Genomic DNA, 25,541 nt, shown 5'->3' on the forward strand with positions numbered 1-25,541 from the left:
GGCATCCTCTTCCACTAAACCTCTTCTCCATATCATCCTTCACCTTATCTTGCCCTTTAATTCTCTGCCTCCATCTCTATCTTCTCCCCCTAACAGGTTCCTCCCAAACCCTCCTCACTCTCTCCCCACCATCCTCATCATGTGTGTATTCCGTATTACTACGTAGATATAAGTATTAGTTACCAATGTATATATGCATGTGCTCATTAAACTACATGAGAAATTATGGGCAACACGGTAGGGTACATATATGAATCCTTAATATTCATGAAAAGAGAAAGAGGAAATGCAAGAGAGATAGACAAGTTTAAAATCTGTTATTGGTTTCCTTCAAAATAAACGTAATGGTCAATAAATTGTTGAACTTAGGCACACCGGTTTTGTTTACGATCCAGCAGTTAAAAAGGACGCATTTTTTCTTTCTTTCAAATCTTATTATGTATGAATATAACATTGCTCATTTAATTTCAGGCTGTTGTTGAGTACGGGACATTCGGGCAAGGGCAAGATGTGGAAACCAGTAAGTATCGAGGTTACAGTATATATATTTGTTTAGATTGCGGAATGATCTTAATCGGGCAGTTGAATCGGTGGAACTTAGGAAGTTCAAACTTACAGCGAATGTTTTTATATTGAACGGATTGGCAAAGAGTCTCAGTTGACAGAGCTATTTTAACTTTTTTACTGGTCGCAAGATATTTATGTATCTTATTCATTACTTTTTATATAGTTTATTAATTTCCTCATTTCCTTTCCTCACTGGGCTAATTTTCCCTGTTGGAGCCTTTGGGTTTGTAGCATCCTGCTTTTCCAACTAGGGTTGTTGCTTAGATAGTAATGATAATAATAGAATTTTATAATGGCGGGAGAAGAGGGATGTCAGTTGAGAGGTTTAAAGGTCGCTCATGAATGGCAGAGGCAAGGGACAGTGACATTGCCCTAGCAGTTAGGACATTGCCCTAAAAACTGACCATAAATTATATGATCAGCGCCCAAGCCTCCTCTCCACCCAAGCTAGGACCAAGGAGGGGCCAGGCAATGGATGCTGATGACTCAGCAGATAGACCTATAGGCTCTCCCAAACCCCCCAACCTTAGCTCACAAGGATGGTAAGGTTGCAGACACTAATGGCACTAACGAGACTGAGCGGGACTTGAACCTCCGACTGGCAAACACCAGGCAGAGATGTTACCAATCAGGCCACAGCAACCCATAGCAAAATAAGAAATAATTTCAACTGTAATTATGTGAATGTCAATTGATTATGCAACTTCCATTATGAAAATGGAAGATTATTTTTATATCTACTAAAACAAAATGACAAAAATGAAAAGAAATCGATATGCAAACTCCTGAAACTTGCAACTTGTTTGTTTCACGTCTGTCTGCGCTCGATACCGAAGCATCCGAGAAGAAGTTTGAAATATAGATATATAGATTATTTTAGAATGCAATATAAGCAAACAAAAATAAATTGACTGAATATCGTAATAAGTTTCCGCAGAGTTATTACAAACCGGAAATAATTGATACTTAGAGTTCCCTAGTTCGGTTCAGACAGATGGCAAACTTTGAGGACACCTTTAAAGGGATCTTCTTCTTTGTCGACATCTTTTCCCACTTCTCGTGGGGTCGATGTTTCTGGTCGGCTTTCTCCGTCTACCTCTGTCCCCCACGCTTCTTCACGGGTTAATCTCCCCTTAGGCGACGCGTTGGGACCTCGGCACACTTTTAAAGGAATACAGGTCTATATTAGATTTCCACTGATAAAATCTACGGTCATTTACGTAAATTACCTCAAAGTAGAAATAAAAAGGAAGAAAATGATAAGGGCTAACTTCCAGTTGAATAAAATTAAGACCAAATACGCACAAGGATTTTCAGAATAAAAGTGAACCGTAAAGACATAAGAACTTGGTAATGAAATCGCCTTCAAATTATGCCTTATTTATCAGTAATCTTCAGGGGTCTTAAAATACTGTATATGCTTTGTAAGTAATACAGTACTGCTAAACTTTCTGGGAGAAAATAAGTAACGAGACCTAAGTAATGTAGAGAAATGAAGTATCTTGATTTTCCTCTATTATTATTATTATTATTATTATTATTATTATTATTATTATTATTATTATTATTATTACTTAATAAGCTACAACCCTAGTTGAATTGTAAAAGCAGGATGCTATAAGCCCAGGGCCCCAACAGGGAAAATAACCCAGTGAGGAAAGGAAATAAGGAAAAATTAAATATTTCAAGAGCAGTAACATTAAAATAAATATTTCCTATATAAACTATAAAGTCTTTACCATAAGAGGAAAAGAAATAAGATAGAATAGTGTGCCCGAGTGCACCCTCAAACAAGGCACTTGCACTAAGACAACATAATTGCAAAGTTCCGTTGATGTGGATTTTTTATTTTTTGTGTAGTTTTGCAAAGTTAGGTACCTCACAGGACTTTTCTATCCCTACCCCAGACAACCAGCAAGGAGGCGAGCGTCGAGCCGTGGCCAGAAAGAGCACGATGAGCCGGGCGGGAACGCCCCCCAAGGAAGTTCAGCTTCGCATTGAGCAGGAGTCCAAAGGCTTCTTTAATGTGAGGCTTTTCTTTTGTGTGGATTATTATTATTGTAGATTAACCCTCTGAATCACAACTCTTTAAGTTCTCACCTTTTAGAAATTTGATCTCAAAACATAAAACATTGAACGAGATGAAATTCAAGAGTAAATTAGGGAGGCCTATAGGTAATGGATTAGAAATAAGGAAGGGAAGCTTACTTGTTAATAGGATATTTACAGTAAATACTGTAGTTGAGAATACAGTACTGTACTTAATTGTGAGAGAATTTGCATCCCAGAATGTAACGTAGATTATTACAAACAAACTTCAATCAGTTTAGGAAAACATTACAACAAAGGCACAAATAGTGGTTAAAACCACCGTAGCTAAAGTCCTCCTGATATCTTACCCCGAAGAGGTACCGGCCTCGTCGCTCCTGGCTCAGACTTATTTTATCCTGAATCGTCTCCGACAGAAACACACGCTTCAGGAGCAGATCATGAAGTACCGTCGCCACACGTGTTCGACCCAGTGTTTAGGGAACATCGGCGACAGCATGAAGAAACACAAGGACTTCTCGCCGCTGTTGTATCCTCTACTTCAGGGATGGAACAGGTGAGGTGACCCTGACTTTAATCACTTGAAACTTGAGAATAGAATGTCTTTAACAATTAACAAAATGCAACTAAACAATTCTACTTAACCCTTTTACCCCCAAAGGATGTACTGGTACATTTTACAAAAACCATCCCTTTACCCCCATGGACGTACCGGTACGTCCTTGCAAAAAAATGCTATAAAAATTTTTTTTTTCATATTTTTGATAATTTTTTGAGAAAATTCAGGCATTTTCCAAGAGAATGAGACCAACCTGACCTCTCTATGACAAAAATTAAGGCTGTTAGAGCAATTTAAAAAAAATATACTGCAAAATGTGCTGGGAAAAAAATAACCCCTTGGGGGTTAAGCGTTGGAAATTTCCAAATAGCCTGGGGGTTAAAGGGTTAACAAAAGGCAACCAAACAATTCTACTTAAAAAGAACTTGACTTACAAACAGTTTCTTGGAGCATATTGATTTTCTAGTATACCAGTATAAGACTCGTACAAATTGGTTGGCTGTGCCGTCTCAAACGATGTCATCTTTCAGGCTTATTGTGAAACAGAAAAGGAAGACCCTCACCAAACACGAAGTGTTTTACGTGGCGCCCTGTGGCCTGCGCCTGAGAAACATCAGCGAGGTCTTCCAGTACATCATCAATTCGGAGTCGACCCTCGAAATCGATTGCTTCACCTTCGAGCTGGGCGTTCATGTCTCCCTCGAGTGGGAGCCTTTTAAAAGAATCTTTTACACGGAGGTAGGCGCTCTTAATTTGTTTCGAGGGCAAAGCTTTTTTTGATTATAAGCTAATAATATTTCTAGTTGACTTTATATAATTTTCTTTTGAGTTTCAGTAATTTTTAGGAAATTCAAGATAAACATCTATTTTTTTAGTCTGTGTAGTCGCCTCTTTCTCTAGCGACTAATGGTGGAGTAATTATACCGCAGTGTTGAATTCACTATTTATTTGTTGTGATCAAACCTGGTGACATAGACAATATGCGAGTTAGTATCATTACAAATTGACATGTTATTGATCTAAAATCCATGTGTCAGACAATGAATAACACTATGATTTGTATGTTGATCGTTATAGCCTTCTCTAATTTACAGTTGTTAATATATTAACATATTACAGTACATAATTGTGTACAACATTATACATACACGATGCAGTATTGTGGTAGTTTTGGAGATTGCTCTAAAGTGTGTATTCTCTGCAAATTCTCGTTCACAACTACGTTATACATTCACGATGGAGATGTGTTTATGCTCCGCACATCAATGGCTTGATTCTTTTCCAATGGTGGTGTTAGACATATGTTAAGGCTAGAGGTTAATGCGCCCGGGATGAGCGCTTCCATAGTAAGCATATTTTCTCTCGCTAGCCTTTATCTCTTTATTCTAGTTCCCTTTCTTCCGTATAGCTATATTATTTATTTCACACATATACTTATTCTACGTTCGCTGTTATGGCGATTACAGTCTGCGTCCCATTCAAATATCTTTAAATAAATTACTCTCACGTTTAATGATTGCTTTATGTAGCCGTACATGATTGGAACACGGTGGTGTTTATCATAACTTAACCGTCTGCTGTTCCACCGTTTCTAGGATATGTCAAAAGGAGAGGAAAACGTCAAGATATCGTGCGTAAACTCCCTGGACGAAACGGAGCCTCTGCCCCTTACGTACTGCAACGTACGCTTGCCCACGCAGCACGTGCCCCTCAATCTCGACCAGGACTTCCTCATCTGCTGTGATTGCACGGACAATTGTCAGGTGAGTGATTATTGTTACTTTTTTTATCAACTTTTTCTCATCTATTTTCAGTCGTGGACTTTTCAACCTTTTCTCTCACCAGCAAAGCCCTTAATCCTTGGTCTTCCACGGCACAGTGTTCTATCTGTTTCCTTATTTCCTTCACTCACTGGGCTGTTTTCCCTGATGGCGCCCTTGGGCTTAGAGCATCTGGCTTTTCCTGTTAGGGTTGTAGCTTAACCTAGAAATAATAGTAATGAGAATTATAATAATCTGAACACCTCGTCTTTCCCAGTATCTCCTTTGTGATGAAATGAATTTCAATATTGTAATTAAAAGGTCAGTCTTGCTGACTGTATCTTACAGGTTAATGTTACATTTATGATTGGATTACAGCAATATCCCACCGTACCTCAATTATTGTTTCCAAGCGGTCCAAGTAAGACGACTTTAGACGTAGATCGGATGTTCGCCTTGTATGTTCCCTATACGCATAGTGAACTTGATAAAGTACTGTAATTAAATACCTGTTATTATTCTATGATATCATAGATATCTACTTCTTCTTCTTCTTCTTTGTCTACATCTTTTCCCACTTCTATGTGGGGTCGATGTTTCTGGCCAGCTTTCTCCATCTATCTCTGTCCCACACTTCATCACCGGTTAATCCCTTGATACAGTCCATCCACCTTCACTCTGGTCTCCCTCTCCTTCTCGTTCCCTGTACCTCCATTTCCATCACCCTCCTCCCAATATACTGTTCATCTCTTCTCATGGCATGACCATACTACCTCGGTCCACTTGTATCTTATATGATAGTTTTCTAACTCCTGTGGTACCCCTAATTACTTCATTTCGTATCTTATCTCTTCTTGTCACCCCACACATCCATCTCAACATTCTCATCTCTGCCACATCCAGATATCTCCCTACTACAATTCCATGTGAGGTACAATATAGTACAGCACTCAGTCACCATTTTACAATGTAGAAACCGGTGTAATGTCGGGAAAACTATGTAACGTGGATTTTATATTTGTATTTAGTACTTGAGAATGCGTGAAGTGAAAACAGAACCAACATAATTGGAAGTATATTTATGTAAAGCTGCTTTTACTTATAAGGATTGGAAAATTGACACTCCAAAATCAAACCATTGATCTCTAGTCTTAGGTAGTGCCATAGCCTCTGTACCATGGTCTTCCATTGTCTTGGGTTAGAGTTCATTTGCTTGAGGCTACACTCAGGCACACTATTCTATGTATTTCTCTTCTTGTTTATTGGAATTTTTTATGGTTTATATACGAAAGATCTAATTTAATGTTGTTATTATTCTTGAAGTATTTTATTTTGATTGTCCATTACTTCTCTTGTAGTTTATTTATTTCCTTGTTTCCCTTCCTCACTGGGCTATGCTTCCCTGTTGGAGCCCTTGGACTTTTAGCATCTTGCTTTTTCATCTAGGGATGTATCTTAGCTCATAATATTAACTACACCCGAGTTTACATATGGCTAGGAAATTAATTTTCAAACCTGATACATTATTCCATTCACAAGTGAGTGATTGGTTTCCATTGAGAGTGGGGCTGAGACAGGGATGTGTGATGTCGCCATGGATGTTTAACTTGTATGTTGATGGAGTGGTGAGAGAGGTGAATGCTCGAGTGCTTGGACTAGGATTGAAACTGGTAGACGAGAATGACCATGAATGGGAGGTAAATTAGTTGTTGTTTACGGATGATACTGTACTGGTTGCAGATGCGGAAGAGAAGCTTGGCCAATTAGGGATAGAATTTGGAAGGGTATGTGAGAGAAGGAATTTGAGAGTTAATGTGGGTAAGAGTAAGGTTATGAGATGTACGAGAAGGGAAGGTGGTGCGAGGTTAAATGTCATGTTGAATGGAGAGTTACTTTAGGAGGTGGATCAGTTTAAGTACTTGGGTCTGTTGTTGCAACAAATGGAGGAATGGAAGCAGATGTACGTCAGAGTGAATGAAGGATTCAAAGTTTTTGGGGCAGTGAAGGGAGTGGTAAAGAATACTGTAGAGGGTTGGGCATGAATGTAAAGAGAGTTTATGAGAAAGTGATTTTACCAACTGTGATGTATGGATCAGAGTTGTGGGGAATGAAAGTGATAGAGACAGAAATTGAATGTGTTTGAGATGAAGTGTCTAAGGAGTGTGGCTGGTTTATCTCGAGTAGATAGGTTTAGGAACGAAGTAGTGAGGGTGAGAACGGGTGTACGAAATGAGTTAGCAGCTAGAGTGGATATGAATGTGTTGAGGTGGTTTGGCCGTGTTGAGAATGGAAAATGGCTGTCTGCTAAAGAAGGTGATGAATGCAAAGAGTTGATGGGAGAAGTACAAGAGGAAGGCTGAGGTTTGGGTGGATGGATGGAGTGAAGGAAGCTCTGGGTGATAGGAGGACAGATGTGAGCGAGGCAAGAGAGCGTGCTAGAAATAGGAATGAATGGCGAGCGATTGTGACGCAGTTCCGGTAGGCCCTGCTGCTTCCTCCGGTCGCCTTGGATGACCACGGAGGTAGAAGCAGTAGGGGATTTAGCATTATGAAGCTTCATCTGTGGTGGATAACGGGGGAGGGTGGGCTGTGGCACCCTAGCAGTACCAGCCGAACTCAGTTGAGTCCCTTGTCAGGCTGGGAGGAGTGTAGAGAGGAAAGGTCCCCTTTTTTTCATTTGATTGATGTCGGCTAACCCCCAAAATTTGGGGAAGTACATATTTTGTAATGAATTCACCCAACAACAAGAATAATAAATATAATAATCTGTTATTCATACACAGCTGAATGTAATTCAATATTTATTTCCTTTCCAGGACAAGACTAAATGCGCCTGTCAACAGCTGACTGTGTATGGCACCCGAATTTGCAACATGAAGGAGAATCCCAACGCCGGGTATCAGCATCGCCGGCTGTACGAACAGGTGCAGAGCGGAATATACGAGTGCAATTCTAGGTGCGTACCCAGTCCTGCCCTCGGGCTTTTCTCACTCGTGAAGAGTACTTTCCTTTTGTGGTGTTTTATTGGAAATGTCCCTTCCATTGGGCGTGAGTTCGAGACCAGCTTGATAATTTCTAGTAGTGTGCACAACCTCACCGTCCTTGGGAGCTAGGGATCAAAAGGTCTACCTGCTGAGTTATCAGCAGCTATTATCTGGCCCTCCCTGGCAGGGCTTGATGGAGAGGGGACTTTAACGCTGATGATTTATATATGAATCCTGGAGCTTAGAAAATTCAATCTTGCAGCGAATGCTTTTGCGTGTTAGGTTGGCATACGTCTCTCGTCTTAGTTTACATATGACAGATCTATTTTAACATTGTAACTGATCTTAAGTTAATTTATATTCATTATTCATTGCTTCTCTTGTAGTTTATTTATTTCCTTTACTCCCTGGGCTAATTTTCCCTGTTGGAGCCATTGGTCTTACAGCATCCTGTGTTTCTAACTAGGGTTGTAGCTTAGCTAGTAATAATAATGATAATAATAAAAATAAAAATATGCAACCTTTAAACCTCTATAAATTTGATTGATTCACTATTATATTATAAGAATGTACATGTATTAGTGTTTACCCTCCTATGCTTCTCATACGGTAGGTCTCCTCCCTAAGAAAAATGTGTTACAAAATTGGGTTATCAATTTGAAAAGTTCTCAAATTCAATATGAAGGCGACTTATTTTTAATTATAATTTTCCAGCACTGATCTTCATGCTCCAAAGGTCATACATTAATTGACTCGTTAATTTCATTTTCAGTTCTTCAGAGTTTTGACATTTCAACTAATTCTTAAGATTTAAACTTTGTAATCTTGGGTGTAAAAATTGAAACGGGTATTTTCCAATCTCCTGTAGTAGATACAGTAAGATATTCATTATACCTTTATACAGACTTCTTTATTGAGCTCTCACTATGCAGCTACCCACGAGCATGACTGCTGTAGTATTGCTAACATTGGAAAATATCTAGTGCATTGTAAAACCCCTTTTATTTTGTACACGCTCTAACCTCGCCGTCCTTGTGAGCTAAGGACACCCCCGAGGATACAAGAGAAACCGAGGAAGACGAAAAACCCGCTGGCGAGATGACTTAGACCAACATAAGCAACAGTGGCTCAGAATAGCTTGCAATAGAAGTCTGTGGAGGAACCTGGGGAAGGCCTACATCCAACAAAGGACTTTTGAAGGCTGAAATGATGATGATGATAAGTCTATCTGCAGAGTCATCAGCAACCATTGCCTGGCCGTCCCTGGTCCTAGCTTGGGTGGAGAGGACACTTCTACTCTGATCATGTGTATATATGGTCAGTCTTTAATTGTCCTGTCTAATAGGGCAATGTCACTGTCCCTTGCCTCTGCCATTTGTGAGCAGTCTTTAAACCTTTAAACGATGGCACAGTTGCACGCAGGAGTCCCTGTCACGCCCTTACTTTGCAGCGAGTAACCAAACAGATAGCAGAAGTGCTAAATATGGTGGCTGTGTGCACTTCTTCAGAGTGAGGTGCACCTGCAATATCCATATCCAACTGTACATTCCATCGTCTGTATCGTGTCTCTAACCCTCCTCACCTCCACAGATGTAGGTGTGCCGTCAACAGATGCCTAAACCGCGTCGTCCAGCACCCGTTGAGGCTCAAGCTGCAGCTCTTCAAGACGGCGAGGAGAGGTTGGGGCGTCAGAACGCTGTGCGACGTGCCGAGGGGCGGCTTCATATGCGTTTACGTCGGCAAGATGCTGAGCGAAACGGTGGCCAATGAGGTAGGTTTTGGACCGGTGGTTTTGTTGGAATCGGAAATAAAAGATCTCGAGTAGTTTTCACCTTTCATTCAAGGTTTTAATCCATGCTGTCTTTGTTTACATTCTAACAGATTAACCCTGACTGTTTTCAACTTACTGGAAAACTGTCATAAATTATATTAGTTGTTGATTTTGGGAAAAGAAAATCATAATTTATATAGTCTACTTTGCAAATTTATTTTCATACGTCATCCACCCTCTTGATACTTCAAAGCAGATGTCGGCATTTATCTACTTCATGTCGAGAGATGCTTTTATGTCGCCTCTTCCCCGTACGTTAAACGTGTAACGAGGCTTCGCCTATCTCTACCTCTTAACTTGATCTTAATTTTTCCTCCGTCTCATCATCTACTATTCCTATAGCTTCGTTAAATAGCTTCCGCTTAAACTGAAGGGTCTCGATTTTAGTAAAGGTATGTATCTCTTTCTCGCGACAGGAAGGGAAGCAGGTGATCGGTGGGGACGACTACTACGCGGAACTGGACTACATAGAAGTCATGGAGAGTATGAAGGAAGGTTACGAGGAGGAAGTCATACCTCCGGAGGATGCCAGCAAAGCGGCGTTCCAAAAGTCGAACAGTGAGTCGTCGTTTTTTTTGGCACGCCGTAAAACCGGGACGTTGACTGATTGTTATTATTATTATTACTATCCAAGCTACAACCCTAATTGGAAAAGCAAGATGCTATAAGCCCAGGGGCTCCAATAGGGAAAGCATGTGGACTTGGAAATGGGGTGGAAAAAGTTTAATGTTGTCTGGGCGAAATGGCTTCCTTTGAAGGAGTTTTGTTTAATAGTTTGGCGTGTTTGTTCATATTAACTTCATGTTTTAATTTGTTTTTTTGTAATCTACAAATTCTGCTTTGTTATTTGCACTGGACTGCTTGTTCCATAGGGCTATTTGGAGTTGTATTTGGGGAGGGCCTGGGAGGAACTTGTTTAGGTGAGGAAGATCGAGAGGAGTCAGAGAATTAGAAGGAGAGAAGAGAACCCTTTTGATAGAAGGCATTGGAGAGGGTGCAATCTGCCAACCGACCCCTTAATGTAGGGAAGAAGAAGACACACACTTCTCATATCTTGACTCTGTCTTCTACTCAGTAGCAGAAGACTTTTAGTATTGTATAACATCCAAATTCATAACCCCGACAATAACGATAGATTAAAAAATCAACTAACTTGAAGTAGGGATAATGGTGGAAAAGAAAAAGATTATTAGTTAGTGTTCCTTTTTTCCACCTAGAGTTGCCGCTAGACTCGTAACGATGAAGACAGAACGTCCACTATGCAAAATGATATGTTCCTAGTGCTGCTTCTCAAGTCCAACATAATTCAATTAGGCATTAAGCTCATAACCCACAACCCCCTAATCCATAGTTGTTCCGTAACCGAAATACAAACCACGCTATTTACATTGGGTTTACTTTCGGCGTAGCTGAAATTGACGAGCCAATAGATTTTAACAAGGGTTAACTACCCCCGCGCTAGTTAGCGGGGGTAGGGGAAGGGGTAGCTTGCTACCCCTCCCCCCCCACACACCGGTGATTTGCTTCACTTCACTTTTGGCTCGGACGATGTGCAGACGTGTCTGTCTATCGTCCTCGTTTTTGACAGCCTTAATCTTTTCTTTGCTTTTCCTCAGCTGTGTTTGAAGTTGGCCTCGCCCTTTGGTGTTAATCATGCGCAAGTGCCCTGGGATCGCCGGCCGCCCTTGCGGTACCTTCATGTCTGCGGTGGATACCGATCCTCACACCCTTTGCCCGCAGTGTCGAGGCCGACGGTGTGATAGGGAAAATACATGTAGTGAGTGTAGGGAGTGGTCTGCCTCCCAGTGGGAGAGGTTTGCCCGCCGGCGTAAGAAGAAGTCCAAGAGATACCGTTCTCCTTCGAGGGTTGCCTTGAAGGAGGAAGGCTCTCAGGACTCTTCTTCCGCCGCCCAAACCTCCTCCGAAGCTCCCCCTCGTCCGGCTTCTAGTGAGAGGCCGCCGAGTGGGAGCGCAGGCCCTAGTTCTCTTTCCTGACCTCGGGGTGCGGGAGAGGGCGTCGCCTCCCATAGCGGGGCGGCTCCCCTCCTCCTCCGGGGGAGGATTTTGATAATGTTAATCCTGTGTATAATGATGATCTTTTTCAGCTTTGGGCTTCCTTGGGGCTTAAGGGCCTGCCCTCCAAGGAAGCCCTGTTTGACCTTATTCAGTTAGGGGCCGCTGTCAAGCAGTCGCCGGTGATAGCAGAGGTAGATCCTCTGTCTATCGTCGACGTCGTGGTGGCAGAGGATTCCGACGAGTCTGGTCAAACCTCTGCGGCTCCTGATGTTGATGACGTTGCTGAAGGCTCTCCTCTCCCTTCTGTACATCCTTCGGAGGGGGAAATGGGTCCTACGGGTTCTCCTGCGGCTAAGTCTCCCCTTTCGGGGGGAGCACTCTGACTGAGACTCCTCTTCGGAGGACTGATGATCCTGACAACCTCCCTCATGGCCGCCTTCGCCGTAAGGCTCATCGTCCGCTTCGCTGCAAGGGCCTCCCGTCTCCCTATAAGGGTGTCAAGAGGCGCCTTTTCGAGTCTTCTCCTCCTCCGTCCTCTGATGGGGACTCTCCTCGCCGGAAGCAGTCTGTAGCAGCCGCGTCCTTAGACCTCTCCGGGGATCGTTCACGTTCTCCCACGCCTTCCAGACCTTCTACTTCCTGTGCAGACGGCCAGCAGTCTTCTGATCTCGTCAGCCGACAGGCACCGGTCCCTTCGGGGCAAAGGGATGTCGCCCACGGTGTGGGCGCTTCCCTTGCGCGTCAGGGTTCCCCTGCGCGTTCACGCGTAGTAGCGCACCAACGCTCTCCTGTTCGCCAGCGCTCTTCTGATGATCAACGCCCTACTGCTTGCCAGCGCTCTCCTAAGGACAACAAACATCCTCTTGTTCCTGCTGCGCGCCCAGCACGCCAACGGTCTCCTGAGCGCACTAGATCTCCTGCACGTCAACGCGCACCTGCGCTTCCAGTTCCTGACATGCGCCCTGTGCACCCACGCTCACCCACGCGCCCTAGAACTCCAGTTCAGGACATGGGCAAGGACTCAACTTCTCGCCCTCGCGAACCTGCTCGTCAGCTTTCTCCTTCGCAGCAACGCGCGCGGTCTCCTGTGCATACATCTAGAGTTCCTGCACGCCCACGCGCCTCCTCTTCCTGAGCCCACTCGCGAGGGTTTGCCTTTGCGCGTCGCGCCGATAGCTCCTGCACAGTCTTCTACGCACCGTCTCCCTGCTCGCCAGCGTTCTCCAGCGCGCCAGCGATCTCTGACGCGTCAACGTTCTCCTGCTCGTCAACGATCACCAGCGCGTCAGCGTTCCCCTGAGCGCCGGCGATCTCCAGATCCCCCTCGTGATCCATCGCCTGCGCAAGCGCTCTTCTACGTGTCAGCGCCCAGCAGATCCGGAGAAACATAGGTCCCCTGCGATCAGCTCGCCCACGCGCGGTCGCTCAACTGCGCATTCTACTCGCCATCGCTCGCCAATGCGCCACCACGCGCCATCGCTCGCCAATGCGCCACCACGCGCCATCGCTCGCCAATGCGCCACCACGCGCCATCGCTCGCCAATGCGCCACCACGCGCCATCGCTCGCCAATGCGCCACCACGCGCCATCGCTCGCCAATGCGCCACCACGCGCCATCGCTCGCCAATGCGCCACCACGCGCCATCGCTCGCCAATGCGCCACCACGCGCCATCGCTCGCCAATGCGCCATCGCTCGCCAATGCGCCACCACGCGCCATCGGTCGCCAATGCGCCACCACGCGCCATCGGTCGCCTGCGCGCCAGCGTTCGCCAACGCGCCAGCGTTCGCCAACGCGCCAGCGTTCGCCAACGCGCCAGCGTTCGCCAACGCGCCAGCGTTCGCCAACGAGCCAGCGTTCGCCAACGCGCCAGCGTTCGCCAACTTGCCATCGCTCGCCAACTCTCCATCGCTCGCCAACTCGCCATCGTTCGCCCACGCGTCACAGGTCTCCAGGACACTATCAGTCCCCTGGCCCTCAGCGGTCTCCTGAGCGCTCTCGTTCGCCCACGCGCCAACGCGCTCACTCGCCAGCTCGCCCACGCGCCCGCTCGCCTACACGCGCGATCGTCCCCACGCTCGTTTGTCTCCGCACGATTGCTCGCCCGCGCTCCAACACCCCCTTGCGCGCGACTCTTTTGTATCACCCCCGTTCGCGTCGGGTTCCGCAGCTCGCGGCAGCAGCAGGGACACGCGCAGTCGGGATCGCCCCCACCTAAGCGCAGGTCTCTTTTGCAGGACAAGGAAGGTCCTTCGGAGAGGTCAAGGCAACTTTCTTCTCCTTTTTTGCAGGCAGGTCCAGTGGTGTCCACTCCGAAGGATCGCCCGATCCCCTTCCCTCCAATGGGAATTTCGGACTCTGTGTCCGTGTTTCTGCAGTCCTGGTTTGGTCCTCTGATGCGGGCGTTAGTGAAGGCTATGAAGCCGGCACTCGCCGATCTAGGACACAAGCCAGCGACGGCCTCGCCCCGCTGAAGAGAAGGAGAGGAGTGGACTTCGTGGTGACTTCTTCCAGCGATAAGTTGGTTCCTAAGAGGTCCGTCAGGAAGGTTCCGTCCCCTTCGCAGTCGTTTTCTCCTTCTCCCGTAGACGAGGCTTTTCCGTCCTCGGGAGAGTCCAGTGAGGCGGCGGTCTCCCCCTCGGTACCAAGGGGGGAGTCACCTCCTCGTGGAGGAGAATCGTCTCGCGCGGAAGGTGCCTACCAGACCTCTTTGCTGGAGTCTTATATCCCGCCCAGGAGGGAACCCAAGGACTCTAAGACGTTGCCGAAGTTTTCTTCACGTATTCGTCAGGAACCAGCCAGACCCCGGGAGAACGTCCATGTGTCTCCCCAGGAAGAGCTTCCGGGGACAGGAGACTTGGCTGCCAGTCCGCAGGGAGGATAGCAGCAAGAGTCTGAGCATGCCTTCTGGCAGGTCTTGGGCCTGATGAGACAGCTCAACGGGTTCATGGACCCTGTGATCGCCCCCCCGTGAAAGTAAGGACACGGTCCTGGATCAGGTTTATGGAACTCAGAAGCCCCCAAAGGCCAGCACGGCTCTGCCCTAGTCCCAGGGGCTGAAGAGTGCCAGAGCCAGGGCCAACGCTCAGCTCGCAGTACTCGCTTCCTCCAGTCGTTCCTCTGCCGGGAACAAACTCCTCCCACCTCCTAACAGGCAGTTTGGTTTTAGGAAGAACCGAAGTACTCTAGACCCTTTGCTGATGTTATCAAGGGAAATTTCAAATGCCTTTTCTAACCAAAACCAGGTGGTGGGTGTCTTTTTTGATCTCAAAAAGGCATATGACACCACATGGAGGGGTGGTATTTTAAAGCAATTGGCCTCGTGGGTATAGGAGGACATATGTTCTCTTTTATTGAAGAATTTTTATTAAACCGCTCAATTAAAGTGAGAGTAGGGTCAGAACTATCTTCATCCTACATGCAAGAAGAAGGTGTCCCCCAAGGCACTGTATTGAGTGTGACCTTGTTTGCTGTTGCTATCAATAGTCTCATGAGTCACATACCTCCTGGCATACAAGGATCACTATTTGTCGATGACTTTGCAATTTATTGTAGTGGATCATCTGCACTACAAGCATGCCAAAATCTTCAAATTGCAATGAATGCTGCTTCCGCATGGGCAAATTCTCGTGGATTCATTTTTTCTCCTCAGAAGACCAAAGCTATTCGCTTTACTCGTACTCGTAAAAGGGAAGAGATCCCCACCCTTTTCTTAAATGATTGCATTTTGCCATTTGAGGATAATGGCAAGTTTCTTGGAGTCATTTTCGACAAGAAAATGACATTTGGTCCCCATATAAATGACCTTTCTATCAGGGTTAAGAAGTCTCTGAACATTCTGAAAGTGGTATCGCATTTTGATTGGGGTGCTGATAGAACAACTTTGCTTAGAATTTATACATCTTTGTGTCTGAGCAAGTTAGACTATGCATGCCAAATATATGGGTCAGCCACAAAGACTTTACTTGGAAAACTTGATATTGTTCACAATGCTGGGCTTCGCATCTGCACAGGTGCTTACAGAACATGTCCCATTGACAGTCTCTGTGTTGATTCTGGCATTCCTCCCCTTTCCATTTGCAGAGAGGAGTTGAGTTTGAGGTTTTTAGCTAGGTCCCTTGCTGTGAGAAACAATCCTAGCTGTAAATGTGTTAAAGCGCCTTTAGATCGGGCTCCTAACAGATCTAGAGTGCCTAAGCCTTTGGAAGTACAGCTGAAAAATGATGCTAGAGAAGTAGGCTTGTTAACAGCACAGATAGCAGAGGTAGGATATCCCAAGTCTCCTCCTTGGTATAATCCACCTGTTAAAGTATGTTTTACGGCAGGAGGGAAAAATACCTTACCTACTAGGGTAATGAAAAGTGAGTTTTTAAATCATGCTGCTCATCATCATGGAAAACATGTTTTTACAGATGGCTCCAAATCGGCTGCAGGAGTTGGAAGTGCAGCTGTGGTGGGGGATATTGTTATTAGAAGGAAACTCCCATCCTCTTGTTCAATATTTACTGCTGAGCTGTACGCAATAATTCTCGCAGTCCAACATATTTTTAAAAATGGCAACCAAAATAGTTTTTATACAATTTTTATGGATTCTAATAGTGTTTTACTCTCCTTAAAACAAATTATGCCAGGCCATCATCTAGTACAAGAGGTGCAGGACTGGTTAGTACTTCTGCAGTCTAGGAAGAGTATCAGTGTTCACTTCTGTTGGGTCCCTGCCCATGTTGGGGTGGATGGAAATGAACAAGTAGATAAGGCAGCAAAGGAAGCTTCAGGGCTAAGTAATCCATCCCCCTTGAGTATTCCTTACAAAGATCATAAGTGGTAAGCTCGATGGTCTGAACTGACCACCAATACAAAATTAAAACAAATCCACCCATTGGTGGATAAATGGTCATCTTGTAATTCTACAAGTAGGAGGGATACCATTATTTTAACTAGGCTGCGTATTGGCCATACACATGCAACGCACAATTATTTAATGACGAGTGGGGAAGGGAGACAGGCCCCTCTTTGTAATACCTGTAAAGTGACAATGGATGTTAAACATATTTTAGTCGATTGTCCTGTTTTTAATCTTCAGAGGAGGACACATTTACTCCAGGACAAACCTTTAAGAGATATACTGGGGGAAAACTGTAATACCCTGAACTTGAGAAAATTTATACAAAATATTGGGTTATATTATGAGCTATAATTGATTTTATTAATTTTTTTATTTATTTTACCCTTTTAATCCCTATTTATTTCACATCTAGATTTTATTGTATGAAAGTGTTGCGATTTGTATTAAAGGTTAAAATGATACTAAATGGTGTGAGTGTACAGATATGATTGAATGATTTTCGTTATATAGCGCTGAATGGCCTTTGATGCCCCAGTGCTTGGCTTAATGCCTAAATCCTATATTCAATTCAATCATTCCTCCCACCTCCTCGTCTCCAGCAGAGGAGGTATTTTGAGATCATGGGGAAGTCTAGCCTCGCTCTTCCCCTCCACCATTCGGTAGAAGAGCTTACTAGGGGAGTTCCTCTTAAGAAGCTCTCCACCTGGCAGGTAACGTTCCCGGCGTCGGAGATCCTAAGCCATGAGAAGGTTGCGAAGTGTGCCATGCAGGCCACTTCGTGGCTGGATGTCTGGTTAGGTTCTCTGGGCATCCTATTGCGCTCCGAGGATCTGTCTAAGGAGAGCAATAGGAAGGCCCTGGAGACCTTCCTCCTCTCGGGCACTCGCTCCATCGAGTTCCTGGCACATCAGGTTACCAACCTGTGGGCCAACTCGGTGCTGAAGCGTCGTGATGCGGTGACCGAGAAGATCCATCCGAAGGTCCCCGCCGTGGATGTCTGCAGGCTCAGACACGTCTCCCTCCTTGGGGGGAATTTGTTTGAGCCCCAAGATATGGAACGAACAGCTGAGAGGTGGAGGAAGTCTAGCCAGGACTCCCTCCTCCAAAGGGCCCTTGCATCTCGGCCCTGCAAGCCTCCAGCTCCGCAGCAACATCAGCAGCAGCCTCGCAAGACACCGAAGCAGGCGCCGGCAGCTAAGAAAGTGGTGTCTAAGCCCCAGCCCTTTCCTGCCAAGGACAAGAGGGGCGGTAAGTCCTCCAGGGGAGGCAAGACTCCTAGAGGGAGCGGCCGCGGCTGCAAACGCTAGGAGCGGCAGTCCCCCCGCGTGTCCACCTGTGGGGGGATGCCTTCAAAGTTGCGTGCACAGGTGGCAGCAACATGGGGCCGATGCTTGGACGGTCTCCGTGATCGGCCAATGGTATCGCGTCCCATTCACGACATCTCAACCTTCCCTGACAGCGAATCCAGTGTCGTTGAGCTCCTATGCCATGGGATCGGTAAAGGGGCTAGCCCTTCGGGCAGAAGTCGAGACCATGCTCAAGAAGGATGCTCTCTAGGAGGTCGTCGACGGCTCCCCAGGCTTCTTCAGTCGACTCTTTCTTGTAAAGAAGGCGTCTGGAGGCTGGAGACCCGTCATCGACCTCTCAGCTCTGAACAAGTTTGTCAAGCAAACTCCGTTCAGCATGGAGACAGCGGACACGGTCAGACTTGCGGTGAGACCACAAGACTTCATGTGCACTCTGGATCTGAAGGACGCGTACCTCCAGATCCCAATCCATCCGTCTTCCAGGAAGTACTTGAGATTCAGCCTAGACAGCAAGACCTACCAGTTCAAGGTGCTGTGCTTCGGTCTCCACAGCACCTCAGATGTTCACCAGAGTGTTTACCCTGATTTCGTCCTGAGCGCACAGGAACGGCATCCGTCTCCTCCGTTATCTGGACGACTGGCTGATCCTAACAGACTCGGATTCAACCCTTCTTCGACACCGAGACAGGCTTCTGGGACTTTGCCAGGATCTGGGGATTGTGGTAAATCTCGAGAAGTCCTCTCAGCAGCCGTCCCAACGACTGGTTTATCTAGGCATGTTGTTAGACACCAATTTCCACAAAGCCTTTCCATCAGACGACAGAATAGCAAGGCTGAGGAGGGTGGCGGAACCCTTCCTCAGGTGAGAAGAGCTTCCTGCCCAATCGTGGTTGCGTCTCTCAGGTCACCTGTCCTCCCTGGCTCGTCTGGTTCCAAACGGCCGTCTCAGGATGAGATCCCTGCAGTGGCGGCTCAAGTCCCGGTGGAATCAAGGATCCGATTCCTCGGACTTCCTGGTCCCGATAGGACCTTCGGAACAGGCGGACCTGCGGTGGTGGCTGGTCGACGAGAACCTGCGGAAGGGAGTGAGTCTTCTCGTCCTCCCCCCGGAATTGACTCTGTTTTCGGACGCGTCAAAAGAAGGGTGGGGGGGCGCACATTCTGAACCAGAGGACCTCAGGCCTTTGGTCAGAATTAGAAAAGTACCTGCACATCAACCTGCTAGAAATGAAGGCCATTTTCCTGGCTCTTCAACAGTTCCAACGGACCCTGGCGGGTCACTCCGTGGTGGTGATTAGCGACAACACCACGGTAGTGGCTTATATCAACAAGCAGGGAGGTACTTTTTCGCAGCAGCTATCCCATCTTGCAGTAGAGATTCTGAGGTGGACCGAAGTCCACTCGATAACACTATCAGCTCGCTTCATTCCTGGCAAGAGGAATGTGCTCGCCGACAGTCTGAGCAGGGCTTCGCAGATAGTGAGTACCGAGTGATCTTTGGATCCTCAGATAGCCAACAAAGTCCTGACTTTGTGGGGTTCGCCGACCATGGATCTGTTCGCGACAGCTTTGAATTTCAAACTGCCCCTGTACTGCTCCCCAGTCCCGGACCCAAGGCACTCTGGCAAGATGCTTTCCAACAACGGTGGGACAACATTGACGTGTACGCCTTCCCACCGTTCTGTCTGATGAGAAGGGTGCTCAACAGGACCAGACTATCGGTCAACTTGTCGATGACTCTGATAGCTCCGCTATGGCATCATGCAGAATGGTTCCCGGACCTTCTGCAGCTCCTGACGGAGCTCCTGAGAGAACTTCCCCCACGACACAAGCTACTCAGACAACCACATTGCAACATCTTCCACAAATCCGTAGCCTCGCTTCGGCTTCACGCCTGGAGACTGTCCAGCGTCTCCTCACGGAGAGAGGCTTTTCGCAACAGATTGCAAAGAGAATGTCTCGGCACCTGCAAAAGTCCTCTGAGGGAGTCTACCAGGCGAAGTGGAAAGTGTTCTGTGGTTGGTGTCGTGGGAGGGGTATCTCTCCACTCGATGCCACTATTCCAGCAATAGCGGAGTTTCTCGTTTATTTGCGGGAGGAAATGCGCTTTTCGGTCTCAGCGGTGAAAGGCTATCGCTCAGCCTTAAGCTTGGCTTTTAGGCTGAAAGGAGTGGACATTTCTTCCTCGCTGGAACTCTCTCTACTCATACGTAGCTATGAGCTTACCTGCCCTCAGTCGGAAGTGAGACCTCCCCCATGGAACGTGATTCGGGTTCTCAGGGCTCTTAAGAGACCTCTCTTTGACCCATTACGCCAAGCCTCTGATCCCCACCTGTCTTGGAAGACGGCTTTCCTGCTCGCTTTGGCCTCTGCCAAACGAGTTAGTGAACTTCATGGTCTCTCGTACGACGTCGCCCATTCAAGGGGATGGGGGAGGTAACGTTCAGGTTCGTCCCTGAGTTTGTTGCCAAGACTCAGAACCCTGGAGTGCCGGACCCACGGTTCGACTCTTTCAGGGTCACGAGTCTCCGTTCTGTAACAAGCGACCCAGACCAGCTGCTATTATGTCCAGTGAGGAGTCTGAGGTGTTACATGAAGAGAACAGCTGCAGTTCGTCCTCAGGTGCAGGCATTGTTTGTTAGCACAGGCAGGACGAAGAGGAGGGTCACCAAGAACACCATCTTGTCTTGGATTCGAAGGGTTATCCATCACGCCTTGAATCCGGACCCTCCTCAGTCACATCGCCCTAGGGCACACGACGTCAGGGGCATCGCTACGTCCCTGGCCTTCAAGAGAAACTTCTCTGTGACGCAGCTACTTTAAGCTGGGATCTGGAAGCGTCAGACGACCTTCACAGCCCACTACCTGCAGGACGTGACCCACAGGAGCCTCGATACTTTTTCTATCGGCCCTGTGGTGGCTGCACAACAGCTGGTCTAGCCTCAGGCTCCTTTATGGACAAGTAGCAGTAGGTTGAGGGCGTTGTTACCCGGTTTTAGTCTGCGTGAATGAAAGAGTATGTCTGGCCCTTCTTTCTTCATCCTCCCCTCTCTTGGGAAAGCAGTATCCTGGTCTCCGCATAGCTGACCTCAACCTCTGGAGGTAAACCATGCTTCCTTGTGCTCCTAGTATTAAGCTTAATACTGTCGCGTCTCCCATACCCTGATGAGGTGGTATTGGGAACGTCCTATCCTGGATTCCTATCTGAAGGTCTCAAGGTCAACTTCATAGGACGAGTCACGCTCTTTCCTCCACACACAACTTATGTAGGCCACACGTTCATTGCGAAGCGAGGAACTTGTGAGGTGCAGGGACTCCTTTTCTCGAGTGCTACTCACTTGGAGTCGGAGTCCCCGGGTAAAGCCAAAGTCAGTAAGGCTGGGGACTTTCCACTCTTCCTAAGGGGTAAGTCATCCAATGTAAATAGCGTGGTTTGTATTTCGGTTACGGAATAAATGACAAATTCGGAGATAATTTGTATTTTTCCTACCCATACAAACCTTAGCTATTTACACATAATTGCCCGCCAGCCCTGTCCCCCAAGGCAAGTCCTACCTCTAAGTGAAGTGAAGCAAATCACCGGTGTGTGGGGGGGAGGAGTAGCAAGCTACCCCTTCCCCTACCCCCGCTAACTAGCGCGGGGGTAGTTAACCCTCGTTAAAATCTATTGGCTCGTCAATTTCAGCTACGCCGAAAGTAAACCCAATGTAAATAGCGTGGTTTGTATGGTTAGGAAAAATACAAATTATCTCCGAATTTGTCATATTTCTTATCACTGAGAATTATTATACATATAGTCATGTGCTTAATTAGTGTATCATTATTCTAGAAGTGCACTGACGTATGTTTATATTTTCTCTCAGCACCGGCATCGATGGGCAACGACAGCGACGGCTACTACAGCGAGAACGAGCCGGACAATTCCGACATGGACCGCGACTTTCCGGGGCAGCTCAGCAAGGGCGACAAGGATCTCGGGAAGAGGGAGAGGTCGGCTCGGTTACAAGAACGCACAAAGAGCAGCACTTGTGAGTTTCCATTTTCCGGTGTGAAGTTTTCTGGTTCGGGATGTCATTTAGATGTAATTTGTTTCTATACGAAAAAAACCCCAAGTCATTTAAAAGCGCTTCCCACCCGACAGTCATCAAGACTAGAACTTCTAATATAGTACGGATGTACTCTTGCTGCTTCTCAGAATTATAGCTATTCTTTCTTTTTCTTCTCATTTCTTAATATATTGGAAATTGCAAAGATGTGCAGTAGAAAGTGTGGCAGGTTTATATCCATATTGCGATTAAACCTCATCTTTTTGTGGTATTATTATTAATAATAATCTATAGTCCATTTGTTTTAGCGAGGCAGATTTGCACCAACTCACAGCGGTTACCTTTAAGCTCGGAAAAGTTTCCTGATCGCTGATTGGTTAAAATTATCTTGTCCAACCAATCAGCGATCAGGAAACTTTTCCGAGCTAAAAGGTAACCGCTGTGAGTCGGTGCAAATCTGCCTCGCTAAAAGAAATGGACTATAGTTGCCAGTGTAAGCAAAGCTACATCTTCTATGGAGTGCGACCTTCCTTGAGCATTGTTCCAACTCCGTCGGCTGGAAGAAGTTTTGCCACTACCAGGACTTCTGATGCTGCTTCTGCAGGGGTGATCTCAACTTCTGCCACACCTGTGGAGGCACTGAAGGACATGGCACCTGCTGGTTTGGTCTTGATTGGTTCTGAAGAGGCCTCTGTGGCCTGTCCCTCAGTGGGAGTGTCATTGTTGGTCTCCGAGTTCTCAACTCCGAAGAAAGCTGGAAAGAAAAAGCAAAGTGTGTACTCCTCCTCCTCATTTTTGTCAGAATCTTCCGACGCTGATACTTCCAAGAAGCATAGGAGTATCCGGAGACTCTCGCCAGCCTCTCTCCTCATGAGAGAGACGCTGGATTTCATATGCGACTGAGCATTTGCACTATCAGTCGAGAAAAAGCGGTTTGCTTTCCTTCTATTTTTCCAGGACATTCGATGGAAAGCAATTCGTATTTCAGAATGGGAGCGATCTCTTCCGTTGTTCTTTCCCCACTTGGAAGTTCTCTTTAGCTCTGAGATCACATATAGTAACAGCTGACCACGTAGGACTGCTTTCGGCGACAGTACTTGACCCTTTTACCCCCAAAGGACGTACTGGTACGTTTCACAAAACTCATCCCTTTACCCCCGTGGACGTACTGGTACGTCCTTGCAAAAAATTGCTCTTTACATTTTTTTTTTTTTTGCATATTTTTTATAACTTTATGAGAAACCTCAGGCATTTTCCCAAAAGAATGAGACCAACCTGACCTCTCTATGACAAAAATTAAGGCTGTTAGAGCAATTTAAAAAATATATATATTGCAAAATGTGCTTAAAAAAAAAAAAAAAAAAAAAAAAGCCCTTGGGGTTAAGGGTTGGAAAGTTCCAAATAGCCTGGGGGTAAAAGGGTTAACCTCCTGGTGACCTGTATCGACATTATGCCTCGTTTGCTTTAACACACCACTGGAGACTAAAGAACAATATTTGAAGACTGCTAAGATCAGTTCTCTTTGTCTATCAAGCTCACTTTTGAACGTTTTCCAAACCTGGAGCAGAAGAATAACCTGGTCGATGTTTAATGATGTACATACACTGTACAAGTGTTATGACGCTAATATCGTCTTTCTCCGTCAACCATAACTTGACCTGCAAAATGGTCGGCTAACAGCTATTTCTAAAAGTTCTTATCTGGAGGTAAATAGGAATATATTTTTTTCTATATACATCAAATTGTATGTAAAGAGGTAAATATTTTTCATAAGTTTATCTATATTAGTTTTGTAAAGCATAAATGTAAAATTAACTGATATACAATAAAGGAAAAATTGAAACAAATGAAATAAAGGAAAAGTTTACTTTATGTATATGAAGATACCATGAATTTTGGGGAAAAATACAGAAGATAGAATCTAAATTATGTGTGAGAGAGAGAGAGAGAGAGAGAGAGAGAGAGAGAGAGAGAGAGAGAGAGAGCGAGCACCACTTTAACCACTGGCCCATGTGGTAACGTTCCTGGCTGGTGAACGCCAGACTGGGGTTCGAGTCTCGCTCAAACCCGTTAGTTCTTTGCTCGCTGCAACCTCACCATCCTTGTGAGCTAAGGATGGAGGGTATGTGGTAGCCTATAGGTCTATCTGCTAAGTCATCAGCAGCCATTGCCTAGCTCTCCTTGGTCCAAGCTTGGGTGGAGAGGGGGCTTTGGCGCTGATCAAATGTATATATGGTCAGTCTCTAGGGCATTGTCCTGCTTGATAGGGCAATGTCACTGCCCCTTGCCTCTGCCATTCATGGGCAGCTTTTGAACCTTAAGACAGTTCCAAACCATAGCTTTGCAATGATCAGCCAATAAGATTATTTCCTCTGTACATGCATGTAAATACTAATTGACTTCCCAGACCCCAACACTTGACAGCATCACAAACTAAATGATTGAACCAATGAAAAGATGCATATCAAATTGAATGATCAAACTTTGTATTTTTCAAGTAAAAATATTAAGAAAAATCATAAATTAATTTTCCAACTCATTTTCCAGCATCGAAAGGTGCCGGATCAGATGACGAACCTAATAGCAGACCCACAAAGGAACAAGGATCGGAAGAGGGGAATAATACCAAGACGGGGAAATCGTCGAAAGACAAGGACCACGGGTCGGACAACGAGGAGGACGAAGCAGAGGAGGCAGCAGGTATTATAGTAGTTGGGAAGGAGACCTTAAAAGTGTAACACATTGAGTTTGTATATTACAGATTGTAGTTTTATTTCTATGTGAATAAGCTGGGCATCCAAGGAAGAAGCCTCTGTAATCATATCATGATAAAGAGTTTTACGTCATTTTGAGGCCAGTTTTGGTTTTATACGATCACATTTTCTTTATGTGTAACCCATCAATTTTGGATGTTTTAGATTGTAGTTTTATTATTTGTGAACAAGGCAAGAATGTAAGGCACAAGTCGCTGTGTTTATAGGTCTTTAACTTATAAACTTATAGCTTCCAGTGTTTATAGTAGGTCTTTAACTCACAAACTTTATAGCTTCCAGTGTTTATAGTAGGTCTTTAACTCATAAACTTAATAGGTTCCAGTGTTTATAGTAGGTCTTTAACTTATAAACTTTATAGCTTCCAGTGTTTATAGTAGGTCTTTAACTCATAAACTTAATAGCTTCCAGTGTTTATAGTAGGTCTTTAACTCATAAACTTATAGCTTCCAGTGTTTATAGTAGGTCTTTAACTCATAAACTTAATAGGTTCCAGTGTTTATAGTAGGTCTTTAACTTATAAACTTATAGCTTCCAGTGTTTATAGTAGGTCTTTAACTCATAAACTTATAGCTTCCAGTGTTTATAGTAGGTCTTTAACTCACAAACTTATAGCTTCCAGTGTTTATAGTAGGTCTTTAACTTACAAACTTTATAGCTTCCAGTGTTTATAGTAGGTCTTTAACTCATAAACTTAATAGCTTCCAGTGTTTATAGTAGGTCTTTAACTCATAAACTTAATAGGTTCCAGTGTTTATAGTAGGTCTTTAACTTATAAACTTTATAGCTTCCAGTGTTTATAGTA

The 25,541-nt window shown here is 45.5% G+C and overlaps 1 protein-coding gene across 2 annotated transcripts in view; it reads left to right on the forward strand.

Moving 5' to 3' along the window:
• The window catches only part of LOC137618801 (histone-lysine N-methyltransferase eggless-like), a 61,815-nt gene extending 37,097 nt beyond the window's left edge, over positions 1–24,718 (forward strand). Inside the window, exons 12-21 of one of the 2 annotated variants that reach the window (XM_068349004.1) lie at positions 472–520; positions 2,475–2,593; positions 3,033–3,172; positions 3,706–3,913; positions 4,771–4,938; positions 7,752–7,891; positions 9,510–9,690; positions 10,167–10,308; positions 21,783–21,947; positions 24,513–24,718. In XM_068349004.1, coding sequence (XP_068205105.1) covers positions 472–520; positions 2,475–2,593; positions 3,033–3,172; positions 3,706–3,913; positions 4,771–4,938; positions 7,752–7,891; positions 9,510–9,690; positions 10,167–10,308; positions 21,783–21,947; positions 24,513–24,703 — 1,503 coding nt within the window. In that variant the 3' untranslated portion in view covers positions 24,704–24,718. The remainder of the gene's footprint in view (positions 1–471; positions 521–2,474; positions 2,594–3,032; positions 3,173–3,705; positions 3,914–4,770; positions 4,939–7,751; positions 7,892–9,509; positions 9,691–10,166; positions 10,309–21,782; positions 21,948–24,512) is intronic. The other variant, XM_068349005.1, reaches the window with a different exon arrangement.
• Positions 24,719–25,541: the final 823 nt, after the last annotated feature.

Source organism: Palaemon carinicauda, chromosome 25 (genome assembly GCF_036898095.1).
Source record: "Palaemon carinicauda isolate YSFRI2023 chromosome 25, ASM3689809v2, whole genome shotgun sequence".
NCBI lineage: Eukaryota > Metazoa > Arthropoda > Malacostraca > Decapoda > Palaemonidae > Palaemon > Palaemon carinicauda.